This window comes from Nicotiana tabacum, chromosome 14 (genome assembly GCF_000715075.1).
Source record: "Nicotiana tabacum cultivar K326 chromosome 14, ASM71507v2, whole genome shotgun sequence".
Classification (NCBI taxonomy): Eukaryota; Viridiplantae; Streptophyta; class Magnoliopsida; order Solanales; family Solanaceae; genus Nicotiana; species Nicotiana tabacum.
Window position 1 is genome coordinate 27,234,304 of NC_134093.1, and position 16,209 is coordinate 27,250,512.

General features: G+C 36.9%; 1 protein-coding gene across 1 annotated transcript; it reads left to right on the plus strand.

The window, feature by feature from the left end:
* The first annotated feature begins 12,676 nt into the window (after nt 1-12,676).
* Nucleotides 12,677-15,549, plus strand: LOC107813812 (putative vesicle-associated membrane protein 726). The gene is made up of 5 exons (XM_016639119.2): nt 12,677-13,007; nt 14,118-14,259; nt 14,740-14,860; nt 14,977-15,039; nt 15,152-15,549. Exons 1-5 carry the CDS (start codon nt 12,677-12,679, stop codon nt 15,296-15,298), a joined length of 804 nt encoding a protein of 267 aa, XP_016494605.2. The 3' UTR covers nt 15,299-15,549.
* The last annotated feature ends 660 nt before the right edge of the window (nt 15,550-16,209 follow it).

Sequence of the window (16,209 nt, forward strand, 5' to 3'; positions counted from 1 at the left end):
CGAGAAGTATATCTCGCTCAACTTTGAATGACTCTTTTTGACTTTCTTATATACGTTGTTCCATAGATGCCATATACAAGCAAAATGGGGTACCGTAGGATACACTCTCGATACAGATTTGATGATGCTCTCATTCCTATCTGAAATAATGCACATGTTTTCCCTCTCACCATGTACTTCATTGAATTGCTCAAAGAGCCACAACCAAGCAACATCGTTCTATGAATCAACAACACCATATGCTAGTGGCATTATATGACCTGTAAATACAATTTCATACATATTAAAAATATATCATTCAATTTGTATTAGGCAGTAAACTTAACAAATTTTATTATAATCCATATATATTATTTTTAACAGACTCACCTGCACCATCCAACGTGCTAGCCGAGACGAATGTCCTTGTGTATGCCGATTTTCGGTGGTTCGTATCCACAACCACGATGGGTCTACAGTGATCGAACCCCTTTATAAAAGCATACAACGATATATACAAATACATGAACTCATTTTTGGTGATTTTACCATTGTAATATGTGAACCAGGATATGTCATATCCATTGTATATAAGTACCCTGGTAATTTATTGTATGAATCAACCGGTTCACCTCTCAAAAAATTCATTGCCTTTTCTTTAGCCCGCCACGCCAACATATAACTAACATCTACACCAAAGTCTGATTTCACATCATTAATTATATCCTTTGGGGTGTATTTCCTCTTATGATTAGTAAACTTGGACTTAATTATACCACCAATAAGGCTACTACTTGCTTGACGTTGCTCATACACCTTATCCTTCAACGGACTTGTATGCTTATCATTTAATTCCCTCACTTTGAACATTTGTGATTCGTTAATGCTAGAAGCCTTAAATCGCCATTCACAATCCTCTGAAATACATAATAATGTATAGCTGCAAATACATTTATGTAATACATACGATCAGTTATGTATGGATATAAAATATAAACAAAAACTACAACTGATTTGTCTATATACACCCAACATTTTCATTTGCAAACAAAGTTGTTTATATGAAAACATACAATAAAATACAATGTTTGTTTTTGAATATACTATAACTTGTTTTTTGAATACATATGAATAAAGTGTTACATATGTATACATGATTACAGAATGCACTCATATACATGTAAATACAATGTTACATATATATACATGATTAGATAATACACTTATATACATGTGAATACAGTGTTACATATGTATACACGATATAATTGTTTCAGAAAATTCAAGTACATAAACACTAATACACGAAAAATAGAACGAAGGAAATCATATATTATGAAATATATATATTATACATGCTGTATTTTTAAATTTTTTGCCATGAATACATTATACAAAAATTCATAAAACATATCCATACAATTGAATAAAACATGTTGTTCAACAGGTTGTAATTAAGAACACTCAAACCTGATAGCATTAGACCTATCAACCCAGAATTGAAACCTTTCTGCAATTGCATAATTCTCAATCACCACTTTCAATGTGGCCTTATCCTTATATACTTGTCCATCTATGACCTCTATTTAATTAGTTTTTGAAATAATCAAATCACTTTTCAGTTCGAACACCTCAATTGGTTCACCTAAATTGACTGACTCAAGAGCAAGTGTATCAATTGTATCAAATTTACTCACCCCATCTACTTCGTATATTTGCATTAGGCTGTCTTAAATTAAACTACCTCCAGCTATAACTTTTTTGTCCATTGTTGTTATACACAAAGGATACATCCCGAATTCTCTGTTCTTTTCAACTCTACATACACCCTGCAACCTATGTCGTTGTGTATTTATATTGGCGTGCAATTTTATTCCACTTTGTATTCAATTTTAATTGACTTTGAGCTCAAATCTATGGCAAATTGCTTCGAAATTGAAGTAACCAAATCATTGTACGACGCATACTCCTTTATTAGTATCCCCTCAATTGAATAATTAACATAGTTATTCTCACTGTTCCACTTTCCAGAATGACACAGTAGCACGGTTAAAGTTTCCATATGTAAAATTGAATTTCAGTCTATTTCTGTTTATACTTGTATGAATTTCGAATAATATCAGTGTAATGACCCGATCGATCATTTTGAGATCTAGCACATCATTCAGCGATTTGAGACCCTGAGCAGATTTACTTCAGGTATTATGACTTGAACGTGTGGTCAGAATTGAATTTCGGGAAGTTCAGAGTTAGTTTGGGATGAAAATTCTAATTTCGGAAGCTTTAAGTTGGAAGAATTAACTAAGGTTTGATTTTTGAGTAAACGATATCGGAATCGGGATTGGAAGGTTCCAATAGGTTCGTATGATGATTTTGGACCTGGGCGTATGTCCGGTTCGGGTTTTGAATGACCCGGAAATATTTTGGTTCCTATTGTGGAAGTTGGCATTTTGGAAGGATTTCATAAATTTGGGATGGAGTGCATTTCAATGCTATCAATGTCCGTTTGGGATTCTGAGTCTGGGAATAGCTTCGTATGGTAATTTTGGTATTGGGAGCGCGTCCGGATGTGGATTTGGAGGTCTGTAGGTCATTTCAGGGTCATTTGGCGAAAGTTGGAACTTTGAAGGTTTTTGATAAGTTTGACCGGAAGTGGACTTTTTGATATCAGGGTCTGATTCCAATTCTGGAAGTTTGAGTAGGTTCGTAATGTCAATTATGACTTGCGTGCAAAATTTGAGGTCAATCAGACGTGATTTGATATGTTTCGGCATTGATTATAGAAGTTGAAGTTTCAAAGTTCACTAAGTTTGAATTGGAGGGTGATTCGTAGTTTTGATGTTGTTGGGAGTGATTTGATGCCTCGACTAAGTTTGTAATGTATTTTAGGACGTGTTGGTATATTTGGTTGAGGTCCCGAGGGCCTCGGGTGGATTCCGGATAGTTAACAGATCAATTTTTGGACTAAAGGAATAATGAGGCAGCTAGTATCTGGTGTAACCGCACCTGCGAGGTTTTGGCCGCAGGTGCAGAGCCTCAGAAGCGGCCATAACGGGCGCAGGTGCGATTTTAGTTGAGCAGTGCTGAGACCGCAGATGCCGTTATCTTGCCGCAGAAGCGAGACCATACCCGCGGAAGGGAAGGCGCAGAAGCAGCGGCTGGAGGGCATCTCTGCAGAAACGCAATAATTGCCGCACCTGCGGAACCGCAGAAGCGGTCAAGTGACCGTAGGTGCGAGAATTCGAGCTGGGCAGTGAGGTTTCCTTTAAAACGGGATTTGGCCCATTTTCCACTTGGTTGGGCGATTTTAGAGAGTTTTAAGTGGGGGTTTTCATCATCTATGCCAAGGTAAGTTATTCCTATCCTTTGCAAGTTAAATACACGGTTTGTATAAGGATTTAAGCATGAAAATTAGTAGAAATTGTGGGGGGATTTTGGTAGAAAACCTAGAAATTATATTTTTGGATTTTGACCACGAATTTGGGAATGAAATTGAGAATAAATTATATATTTGAGCTCGTAATGCTATGGGTAGTGTTTATCTTCAAACATTTTCGGAAATATTTGTGTTCGTAATGCTATGGGTAGTGTTTATCTTCAAAAAATTTCGGAATCTGGGCACATGGGCCCGAGGGTGATTTTATCGACTTTTCGAGCGGAGTAGAAAATTGTTATAAATTGATTAATTATGAGTATTAGAGTACCTTTTGATTGGGTTGCATCTTAATTGACTAGTTTTGGAGCGACGGGAATCAGTTTGAGGTGTTAGAGGGCTTTGGAGCCGGTTATGAAATTTCGGAGCGAGGTAAGTCTCCTGTCTAACTCTGTGAGGGGAAAATTACCCCTAGGCGATATGTTTGATATGTGCTACTTGTTGTGGTGACTACGTACGCGTAAGGTGACGAGAGCCCGTGCGTAGCTACATTCATGTTATTGTCCGGGTAGACTTAGGTTCACATCATGCTATAGATGTACAATTTGAGTAGTCTCTCACTTATTAATTCCCCTGCTTTACATTCTATTTGAGACTAGACTTACTATTGTATAGACTTCACGATTTCACGATTAGACCCGGAGTAATTTTACTCTTCTTACGGCATATTTCCGTGATATATATACATATATGTTTTGTTGAAAGTGTTTTGTTAAAGAAATTACAACTCACACGTTTATTCGTGAGTGGGGCCAAGGACCCGTCAAAGCCTCTTATTCTTATGGGATCGGGTCGTTCGCCTCGACAGGATTTATGTACCACACTCTCATATGAGAGGGCCGTTCGCCTCGGCAGTTAATAGATGCATCTATGGTTCGTGCCGTTCAACCCTCGGCAGTGCACAAATTTATTATTATGTTGGATCGGGTCGTACGCCTCGACATTTCCTATATCATATCCTCAAGTAATCGTGCGTAATATTTGGAAAACACCCAGAGTATCTGTGAGTTTTCCCGATTTGGGTTATGAAAATCTATCTGATGAGATCCACTATATTTATATATATGCTCCGGTTAAGGAGGGAATTTCAAATGGAGAGCTTGAGTTTCTCGTAAAGAGGGGTATTTGTACCACATGATCTATACTTGTTTATCTCATTTGTTTGCTCTGCCTCATATTTACTTACCTCTTTATTGTACATGATATTATTGGACCACTAGTAAGTGTCGATGTCGATCCCTCGTCACTACTCCTCCGGGGTTAGGCTAGATACTTACTGGGTACACGTTGATCACGTACTCATACTACATTTGCTGCACAGTTTTGTGCAAGTACATATGTGACTAGTGGTCTTGTGAGAGCAGAGGCGTGTATGCATGCGAGGATTTACGTAAGCTGCATTCTATATTGCGACCCGCAAACGGCAGAGTCTCCTTCAGAGTATTTATATTTCTCCTGTCCAAATTTGTATTCCTGACAGATGTTGTATTTTATTTTATATTCCTAGTTGATGCTTGTGACACCGGATTTTGGGATGATTATGGGTTGTTATGTATTGAATTCGTTAGAAGTATTATTATTTACTCTGTAAATCCACATTCTTTACCATTTAAATTGAAGGAAAATATGATTTCAAAAATAATAAAAATAAGAACCTAATTAAGTAATTATTGTTGGCTTGCCTGACAGTGGTTTCCGGCGCCATCACGACCCTTATTGGATTTTGGGCCGTGACAACATGGTATCCGAGCACTAGGTTCACTTAGGTCTCACGAGTCATGAGCGAGTCTAGTAGAGTCTTGCGGATCGGTACGGAGACGTCTGTACTTATCTTCGAGAGGCTACAAGACTGTTATGAGCACTTCCCTTCTTGATTCCTCATCGTGCGATTTGATTCCTTTGAGGCTTATGCCTCCATTTACTTCCCATTCAATCTTATGCGACGTGAAGCGCTTGTTATAAATTTGGAATCAAGGAATTGTAATGGCACTACTGATGTAGAGTAGGATGTTTCTCCCTGCGTATTCGATTGGGCTGATGTCATTGCCTTGTGGAAGGATGTTCTGTCATCTCAGCTCTAGCTATATTTCTGATAGTTTTGGGGCGATGCACCAATTGCTATGATGTTCACGAGTTGTTATCGCACAATATTAAAGTAATGGTAGGATACTTGTCTACGTATAAGGGCAATGAATGAATTAAAAGAAGGTTTTTCTCAATGCGTGATTTGGAGGTTCAGTATTTTATTTCCAGCGGAGGGAAAGACAATCGGACTAAGAATGTTCAGGTTGGATTGATGGAGTAAAGAGACTTGTTATTTTTGAGTGTAGTGGAATCTTCATCCGAGATGTAGTGTCGTCGTCCTTGATTGAATATGTTAAGTTTGCCGGTGTTATGGCCTTGTTCAAATCACCTTTGGTGCAGAGTATTGTGAATGGTACCGGGGAAGCGGCTGTCAGATATCGTAGTGGGCTGTAGTTCAGAATTGAATTGGTAATCCTAATGTTGATGGCTCAAGAAGGATGATCTTCGGAGAGGTTTAGAGTGGTAGCGATCTATTGGTTCAAGTGTTATAGAGATGGATTTGGAATTGGGGCAACAACTGGGCAACAGAGGATGAGGAAGGACACATGGGAGGTGTCTTGCGGTGGTTAAACTTCTAGAAGGCCAAGTGTAAGAAAACAGAAGTCGAGTAGTTGGTTAAAGGAGAGGGTTTGACCAACGTGGGAGAGTGACAGAGTAGCATATGGGTTCTGGGGTAGGATAGCCACATGCCTTGAGAGAAGCTTATGGCAATTTGGGAATCGTGATGGGCAGTGACTAGGACCATGGATTTTATTTGGATGCAACATGACTTCGAGTTTGGAATGCGTTGTTGGACTTTTAGCTGATGTCATTGGGGAAGAAGGAATCTTGGCGGGTCCCAGGGTTATGTAATTATAGCTTCAAGCTGAGTAGGAGAGCCCCACCGCCTACGATTGGATTGCATGGATGTTTACTTGGGAGGTTTCTGGTTATCAACATATTGGTGGGTTATTACGGCTAAGGAAGAGAACATCAGTGGTGATTTGAGCAAAGGATTTGAGGAATGTGTGCTATAATTGGCCTTATCAATATATGTTCGGGCTTTGGGAAGTCTCATGATTTATGCTTCGTGTAGATATGATGTACAAGAAAGATGATTCATCCGGGTGCTTCTTTGAGAGGGCGTTCACGTGCTAACAAGGCCTTGGAGTTGATTATATTCGGGACCAAGTTAGAGTGGGTGACTCTCAACAATGGTCCTAGTAGGTTCAAAATTAAAGTGCGGCGCCTAAGGATTTCGAGCCAGTAGTATGGTTAAGTATTTGAGCTTTTGCAGTGGATTATGAAAGGTAGTTTGGAGTGTTCTACATTATCATCGGTCTGCGGTGTGTCATTTGAGGAATGGGAGAAAATAACTTCGGATTCATAGAGGAATTTTCAGAATGGGTGTACCAGTTGAAGATGCGAATATGCGCATAAGGAGGGAATACGATGGTTCGTGGGTTTTGGAGACAACGCGGTCTCGTGAAATAAGGTCACTCAGGATGAGTGCGGATTTGGGTTAATGTTGCTTTGAAAGGAGCTATTATTATTTCTAAGGCAAGTCCCGAGTAAATTAGAAGAAGTGACTCAGTTGGTAATGGTTAAATCATCACGGTTATGGAACTGACCAGTTTCTCCAGCGTGAAGTTATACATGTGGTTTGTGGTTGTACACTTGGGCTTGAGTGCCACCACAACTTGGTTGATTTGGAAGGTATTCGATTCATATGGCCTGTTGTGTGAAAATGGATCCCGGAAGGGACATGGTGGATTAGACCACTACTTGGGGTTGTAGTTTCTGCGGTTATGAGAATTCAGTCACGTGTTGCAATGGTTCTCCTGAAATGAGTCAAGTGAGAGGTTCCTATATGCTGAAGTGTGTATTCTATTAGTGGTTCAGGAGTTATGATGAAATTCTTGTACTCTTGCGCATTGGCATGATTAGGTGCAGTGAGTAGCATGGGAATTGGAAGTTGAGGATCAAGGTTGCGGTTCGGTGTTGACAAGAATGTCACGAGCTCGGATGATTAGGGAAGAATTCAGATGTTTAGAGTGAGCTGGTATTGTCTTTAGCATCACCTGAGATCGGTGTCCTGTGTAAGAGGCTTGGTGTACTGATTTGCGGCTTCTTGATTTGCTTTACAGCATTAGTGTGGCTGGTTGTATGGATGTGCAGACTTGTTAACTGGTGCAAAAGGTCATGGAAGCGTATCCCACGGGAAGATTGCATAAGTGTGACATGTAGTCTCCTAATTGATTAAAGTTTAGAACCAAGTATGGAGATTTGGTACTACCGCTAATGTGAGAATTTATGCCTGAAGGGCACTCGGTTCATTTGGTTGTGGAATGTGGAAGTTTGTTCTGGATTTGACGACTGTTCTTATGTGTCGTGAATAGGTCATTGTGGGTCCTTGCAAGGCTATTCAGCCAAGCATGGTATGATCAGAATCGGTTTGAGGTCCGTAGATGGATCTAAATGTGAATATGGGCTCTATATCAGGCCGGATGTGTTCATTTTAGCATAGCGTTGTTTTCGGAGGGGTCTTCAGGCCTTGGATGTTATTTTGGTCGTCAGCTATTCCGTGTAATCTATATTATACCAGGTGGGTTGTGAGGTGGTTTGATTATTCGCACTCGTATTGAGATCCCGTATGGTTTGTGGTATTATGTGAGCAGGATGGCTCTCAAGATGCAGATCATATATCGCACCTTAGTTATGTTTGAGTTTTATAGCGTATGACGCTACCCGTCTCCCCAGGATTTGTATTATGCACTTGGCGTGCTTATGGTTGATATTCGGGAATTTTGTGAGTATAAGCGTTACGGCTCGATGTGTGTTTTCTTTAGATTATTATGGGTGGATCGAGAGGCACGCCGCCACAGATATGTTGTTTGGATCGGGTGGCACGCTGCCACGGGTATCATGGTTGGATCGGGTTGTACGCCGCAACGGTATCATGTGTGGATCGGGTGGCACGCCGTAACAGTGTGTTATTGGGTACAGTTTTCCATATCTATTATTGCGTGTTTTGCTTCTCATTTCCTTAGGAAGGTTCATAACATCCTTTTCGGTGGTTTAATTAGTTATGTGGGTCGAGTAGTTCTTTCCAGAGTTCATTTTTTTTTCTTATGTATCACATTCGAGTGGGTATCTTGTTGGCACTTTGTGGCATCATACGAGATTTTTGGTAGTGTCTGAGGTGGCTTATTGCCTGAGCAGCTTGTACTGGGTGAGACGAAATTATTGGACCTGGGATCAGTGCGATCAGATTTATATGAAGCATATTATAGAGTAAATATTGTTATTTAGTTCAGAATGAGGTAATGGTTCTTGTCGAGAGGAGAGACTCCATAAATTGTGATTCGGCAGGTGGTCATGAGTTCTACACATCTTCTCTGTTGTGGCAATATTGCAAGAGTTGGAACATGACTTATATGGGTCATGAGGTGTGTTGTGAGCATCAGATTCATGGGATTTCGGCTATTGTTATCAGAGGATGTTATTATGGTCATGTGAATTATGCGGTGCATGGTGTGGATTCAGCAAAGGTATGCAACCATGTATTGGTGCATCATGTAGTGATTGATACATATTTCCGTGATATATATACATATATGTTTTGTTGAAAGTGTTTTGTTAAAGAAATTACAACTCACACGTTTATTCGTGAGTGGGGCCAAGGACCCGTCAAAGCCTCTTATTCTTATGGGATCGGGTCCGTTCGTCTCGACAGGATTTATGTACCTCACTCTCATAGGAGAGGGCCGTTCACCTCGGCAGTTAATAGATGCACCTATGGTTCGTGCCGTTCGACCCTCGGCAGTGCACAATTTTATTATTATGTTGGATCGGGGCGTACGCCTTCGCATTTTCTATATCATATCCTCATGGAATCGTGCGTAATATTTGGCAAAAAGCCAGAGTATCTGTGAGTTTTTACGATTTGGGTTATGAAAATCTATCTGATGAGATCCACTATATTTATATATATGCTCCGATTAAGGAGGGAATTTCAAATGGAGAGCTTGAGTTTCTTGTAAAGAGGAGTATTTGTACCACATGATCTATACTTGTTTATCTCATTTATTTGCTCTGCCTCATATTTACTTACCTCTTTACTGTACATGATATTATTGGATCACTAGTAAGTGTCGATGTCGACCCCTCGTCACTACTTCTCCGGGGTTAGGCTAGATACTTACTGGGTACACGTTGATTACATACTTATACTACACTTGCTGCACATTTTTGTGCAGGTACATATGTGACTAGTGGTCTTGTGAGAGCATAGGCGTGTATGCATGCGGGGACTTACGTTAGCTGCATTCCATATTACGACCCGTAACCGACAGAGTCTCCTTCAGAGTATTTATATTTCTCCTGTCCAAATTTGTATTCCGGACATATATTATATTTTATTTTACATTCTTAGTTGATGCTCATGCACTTGTGACACCGGGTTTTGGGATGATTTTGGATTGTTATGTATTAAATTCGTTAAAAGTATTATTATTTACTCTGTAAATCCCCATTCTTTACCATTTAAATTAAAGAAAAATATGATTTCAAAAATAATAAAAATAAGAATCCAATTAAGTAATTATTATTGGCTTGGCTGACAGTGGTGTCCGGCGCCATCACGGCCCTTATTGGATTTTGGGTCGTGACAATCAGCGTGCCAGAAATTCCACGAACGATACCAAAAAAGAAAGGATGGATTGAATCTCTGAAGATTGTTCTGTTTTGGGCTGTTTTTCGGCTGAGAATCTTTTCTATAACTGGAAATACAAATTTTACGTGTTATAATTGAGTTTGTTGAGTTATATTAGGAGTCTATCGCGTTAATTGATTCTCTTACCATTTTTAAACAGTTGAAGGGACCTTTTTTTACGCAGATTTACGTTACTGTATTCACGAATACATATGAATACATTCTATGTTTAGCTGCACTTCCCTGTTTTTCGTCGTGTTTTGCTACTGTATTCATGAATACAGTAGTTTAAATATATTGAATACACTCTATAACAAGTGAAAACATAGCTATAGGAAGTAATTTAGTAAATGGTAGCTATAGCAAGTTAATAACCACTACACAATAGGGGTTTATAAAAAAATTTCATTATAAAACTTCCTGGTCCATTGAGCTTTCAAAACATATTTTGCTTCCAGCAAGTATAATTTTAAGGGGTGCCTTATTTGGGCACCCCATTTAAATTATACTCTTTTTTTAAAAAAAAGTTTAGTTGATAGTTAATTTTTTGGTATCTTCAGATGCGCTCTCTTCTTTTTCGCTGTTGCCTTGTTCTTCTCTGTATTCATATCCCATGTATCCAGGGGCTTTGTTGCTGCATTCTTCTTCTTTGTATTCATATCTCATGTATCCAGGAGCTTCAATGTTGCTTTGTTCTTCTTTGTATTCATGTCCCATGTATCTAGAAGCTATTTGGTTTTTTTCTCTTTTTTTTCTTCTTAGTTGCAAAATGGCTTTGTTGGATTTGTTATTGTTTTGACAATTTAATAATTTGGGTTTGTTCTTTATGATATTTGAAAGTTATGTTTCAAATTTGAGCTCATTGGAGTAGATTTGAGGATTGAATCGTGTGTTGAATTGTTAAAATTTGAATAATAAATTTATGTTTCAGAACTTAAGATTCGATTACTGAAATTGCATTGAAGATATAGAACTATTTAATATCCGAATTTTATGAAGTTGCATTAGAAAAATAGAAGAACTTAAGATCCGACTTCTACAATTGAATTTAAGAGATTGTTAGTCCCGCCAATATTGCTGTATTTGTAAATAATAATTCTGCAAAATATAAGTTAACGTAATGAAACAGTAATTAATTCGAGCCCACTGAATTCACAGTGTTTCCTTAAGGAATTTAATCCCCTCCTAGTACCCAAGGTAATGGATTATTTCCTCCCAGGATAGAACGAATCACACACTGGTGTAGCGGTACTTCAAATCCCAGTGTTTCAGCGAACACAAAGTTCGGTAGCAAATCACACTTACGTTAATATTTACTATTAACAAATAAATTTGGTCCAAAGAATCCGAAGCCGAAGCCGTAGCCGAGCCGAGCGACGACGACGGCGCGAGGCTTGCTTTCTTCTTAACTCTTTAAGAGTTACAAGAAGAGCAATTATATATATACCCACCAAAAATCTTTTCCTCTTCCAATATGGGACAATGTCTCATTGTCAAGAGGGGGAAACTTAAAATTTTACTCAAAATTTTATTTTCCCTCCATTTCCCATTCACCCTCATTTTAAGACTATTTCATCTTAAAAATAAAACCTCAACAAGAACTACTTAAGATCTGTTTTTTTAAAGTTGTATTGGAAAGATATAAAAGAACTACATATCCGATTTTGAAGTTGCATTGAAGAAATAGAATTACTTAAGACCCAAATTTTCTAAAGTTATATTGAAAAAATAGAAAAAATTCATATTCGATTATGAAATTGCATTAAAGAGACAGAAGAATTTCAGTCTGTGCGTAAATTTTGTAAATTTGTGCAATACACATATACCTTTAATGGCGGCTCCAGAAATAGGTATCTATGAACTTCACCCTTCCAGCCCATATACATTTTTATTCAATATATCACGATCTAGTTTGCAGCCACGTTAAGGTCTACTCATGATTATTCAGTTATGAGTGCCATGTCATCAAATAACACCTTATTTTGAACATTTTAGTTTTGATATCAAATTCAAGTAGCTTCATCATATTGACTTTGAGGGAACGTGTTCAGAATGTGCCTATATTTCCAAAATATTTTATAGAATATTTCAAGAATTTTTTCTACTTAATTTTTCTAGATTAATTGCATATATTATTTTAAGATTTCCATATGAGTGATCGACCTTGGCATAACCAATTCAATTTTTTCAGTTCTCTCTTATTTCACATTAAGAAGTATAGTTAATTAAAGAATATATATACTCGATCGAAATAGAAAAAAAAAAAAACCAAATTTCAGATTGTGAAACGTACCAAATGAAATATTATCCTTACCAATACTTGCTTAGAAAGAGAGAATATGAGAACCAAAATTAGATTAAGCCCTCAAGCATGTAAAAAAAAAAAAGGTAAAAAAAGAGAAGACTTTATTTTTTTAAAAAGGAAATTAAAAGCGTACAAAGAGATAACATTCATACCATCAATTTTTCTTATCATTTTTGCTTGCATGCAAAATATTATCCCTATTTCTCTCCCCTCCATTCCTCTCCTCTTCCTCCTATTCCCTTTCTTCTTTCTCTCTAGAATCCCTTTTTCCTTAAGGGGATTCTCCATTTACAAGGGATTCAAGAGAAGTGAAAGAGGGGAGATGGGGCAACAAACGTTAATCTACAGCTTCGTCGCCCGGGGAACGGTGATCTTGGCAGAATACACCGAGTTCACTGGTAATTTCAATAGCATTGCCTCGCAATGCCTTCAAAAATTACCAGCATCAAATAACAGGTTCACCTACAACTGCGATGGCCACACTTTCAATTTCCTCGCCGAGAATGGATTCAGTCAGTTTCCTTTCTTTCCATATATTCACGTTGCATTTTATAATAAAAGCTTTTTCTACGTTTATAAATGGAACGACATAGACAATAAGGATTCATATAGCTAACCCTAATTTGTATGACGTTGATATCTAGTTTTTGTTGTAGCAATTTTGATCGATTGGATGCAGCATGGTAGAAAAAAGAGTAAAAGGAATGTTTTCGCAAAATAATTGATCGATTATGTGTAAATTGCACAATGGTATGTTTATACGACCTATTTGCTTGAGGAGGTGAACCATTTCTAATGCATCTAAAAATCATTATCAGTTCTTCGTATGACATAGTCATTTTCCACGAAAATACTTTTCACGAGAAACGTATTTTCTGATATTTGAGGAAAATATATATGTTCTCAGATTATTTTTTAAAAAAAATTTTAAAAATGACTTCTTCATACAAAATACACTAGGTTGTTTTATTAAATTGTCTCGGATGATTACTTGATGGCGAACAAGAAGAAATGTTTTTACCGGGATTTGTAAAAGATAATGGTAAATTGAGTTTTGCGATTATGAGATATAGTTTGGGGTAATTTTTCAATATTGGTTTGAGATCGATTGGGGAAGCTTTTTTGGGTGGAGGTGATGAAGATATTTTTGGGCAACAACATGTGCTATGAGTTAGTAATTTTGCTCAATCCATATATATATATATATATATATATATGGATTTCCTTTAATTTCTTTTCCATTTGTTAGCACCAATAGGTGAGTTAAAGAACTCAATATTTAGAAATGGATGAGAGGAGATACATATTAATTTGAGGCAAAATGTTGTTAGTCTACGGCAAATTCTAATCCATCTTTCCTCTCTCGATGATATTTTGTTAAGATGTCATGTACCATAAGTTTATTTCACATTTCATCCTCGTAAAATAATATATAGATTTTTGCAAAACTTATGTGGATATTAGTGACGTGGAGATTAATGGGGAAATCAAATGCTGTATTAAGTAATATGCCGATTGATTTTTCTTATACGACCAACCAAATATTGTACTATAACTTAGATGGAATTATATGCTGTTATTATTGTTGTTAATAAGTAAGATTTCTTTGAATGGTATTGCAGCCTACTGTGTGGTTGCTACTGAATCAGCGGGCAGGCAAATTCCCATAGCCTTCTTGGAACGTATAAAGGATGATTTTAGCAAGAGATATGGTGGAGGAAAAGCTACAACGGCTACAGCTAAAAGTCTGAACAAGGAATTTGGGTACCTACTTTTGTTTATTATACACACAATATAGGCATAAATTCTCTTACACTATCATGTCATTCAAAGCATATCAAGAAATTTAAAGAATTTTTAAACTATCACATTATTTTTACTTAGCTTGTTGTATCATGTAACCTGTTTTATTTTCAAGATTATTACTCTAACTTTTTATGAAACGTTACCAATCGATATCTTTCGAGTGACATGATAGTATTCTAAAAATTATTTTATAAGGCGTATATACATCAAAGGTAGCTCTCCATAAAAAAATGAAAGTAATAATATTAAAAATAAAGCAGTTTACCTGCCATGTATAACAGGTAAAAATAACCTTGTTGTCTTCTATGCGCAGCAGATAAAAGTTCGTTGCACTGTCGATGCGTATAACTTAAACTCTAAATTACTTCAAGTACCTTATCTTTTGTCTAGGTATTGCCAAAACAATTGTTTCCCAAATTAATCAATCCCCTGTTGTAGGCCAAAGTTAAAAGAGCACATGAAGTACTGTGTTGAACATCCTGAAGAAATTAACAAGCTTGCTAAGGTGAAAGCTCAAGTTTCAGAAGTTAAGGGAGTGATGATGCAAAACATTGAAAAGGTAAGGAACCAATTTCTAAGGTGAAAATCTCAAGTTTTGTATATATGTTGTGCTTTCTCATTAAAAACTGACTATATATAGCATAAATCTGCTTAACAAAATGTTGTCTTGATCAGGTTCTAGACCGGGGTGAGAAGATTGAGCTTCTGGTTGATAAAACAGAGAATCTTCGGTCACAGGTTAGCTTGATGCATATTGTTAATTTAATTTATAACAATCTTAGGATAATATTGTTGCATATATTAAGAACACCATAAAAGTTGGTAAGTTGTTTTGTGTGATTTTTTTCAGGCTCAGGACTTCAGGCAACAAGGGACCAAGATAAGGAGGAAGTTGTGGTATGAAAATATGAAGATAAAACTGATTGTGTTAGGGATTATCATAGCTTTAATTCTCATTATCATTTTGTCCGTTTGCCCTGGCTTCGACTGCTTTTGATTTGCCTGATCATGTTGTCAGTGTCAATATTGTTCCACATACAAAATCTACTAATTATCAGTCAATTTAGCACACAAGGAGCTGGATTGGACTATATTATGATTGTAGATGTATATTAATCAGGATTAGTTTGTCTTACTTTTCTCCTTTTGGGAATTGTCCCATTGTTTCTACGCTTCTTTGCTCTTTCTCCAAATGAAATTTCACAATTCTGTTGCAACTATTTAACATCTAAGCTTGGTAATTGTTCATGATTAGTTGATTTCAAATGCACTGTTTTCTTGTATATATTTCTAACATGCCCAGGCGATTCAATATGCCTAGTAGGAGTATATTAGCAACTTAATAAATTAATGGTTAAAAAAATGAAAAGATAGGGTTATATTGGCAATTGTAACTTTTGTTCCACATGTAATATACCTTTTAGGTGTACGTTGGATTGATTTTATGAAACGATAGACGTGAAGGAGAATTTGTCCACCTATGTACGATGCAAGTCAAAGTACTACCTTGGTTTCATCAAATAAGCTGATTGAAGCTCATAAACTTAAAATCTTCTCTCAAAACGACTTCTCACGTCACCTGAAAAATTAAAATCACATTAGTAAGCCAATAATTTTGTTCCCTTATCGTCATAGTAAAAGGAACAAACTCAACTGTAAAATGAACGGCGAAAGAAAGGAAAAAAGGTCAAAGAAATATTTAATGAAGAAAAAGAACAATATGCAAAAGACAAAGAAGGAAATATATGATGCACCAAAAGTCAGCATCAGCAAAATCCATAGTGTGAGAAAAGAAGAAAATGTGTGAGTTAATATCGACGCATGCAAAAAAAGAAGCAGTGTTCATATTCTGATATTTGCCTATAAAGACATCCTTTTCCTCAATTATAAATCATCCCTCAAAATTTC

What these genes read in the sequence shown, in the direction of transcription:
- LOC107813812 (XM_016639119.2), top strand. Translation starts at nt 12,677, where the DNA reads ATGCAAAATATTATCCCTATTTCTCTCCCCTCCATTCCTCTCCTCTTC. An exon ending in CCTCGCCGAGAATGGATTCA is followed by an intron (nt 13,008 to 14,117) that starts GTCAGTTTCCTT and finishes ATGGTATTGCAG; the next exon opens with CCTACTGTGTGGTTGCTACT. An exon ending in AGTCTGAACAAGGAATTTGG is followed by an intron (nt 14,260 to 14,739) that starts GTACCTACTTTT and finishes CCCCTGTTGTAG; the next exon opens with GCCAAAGTTAAAAGAGCACA.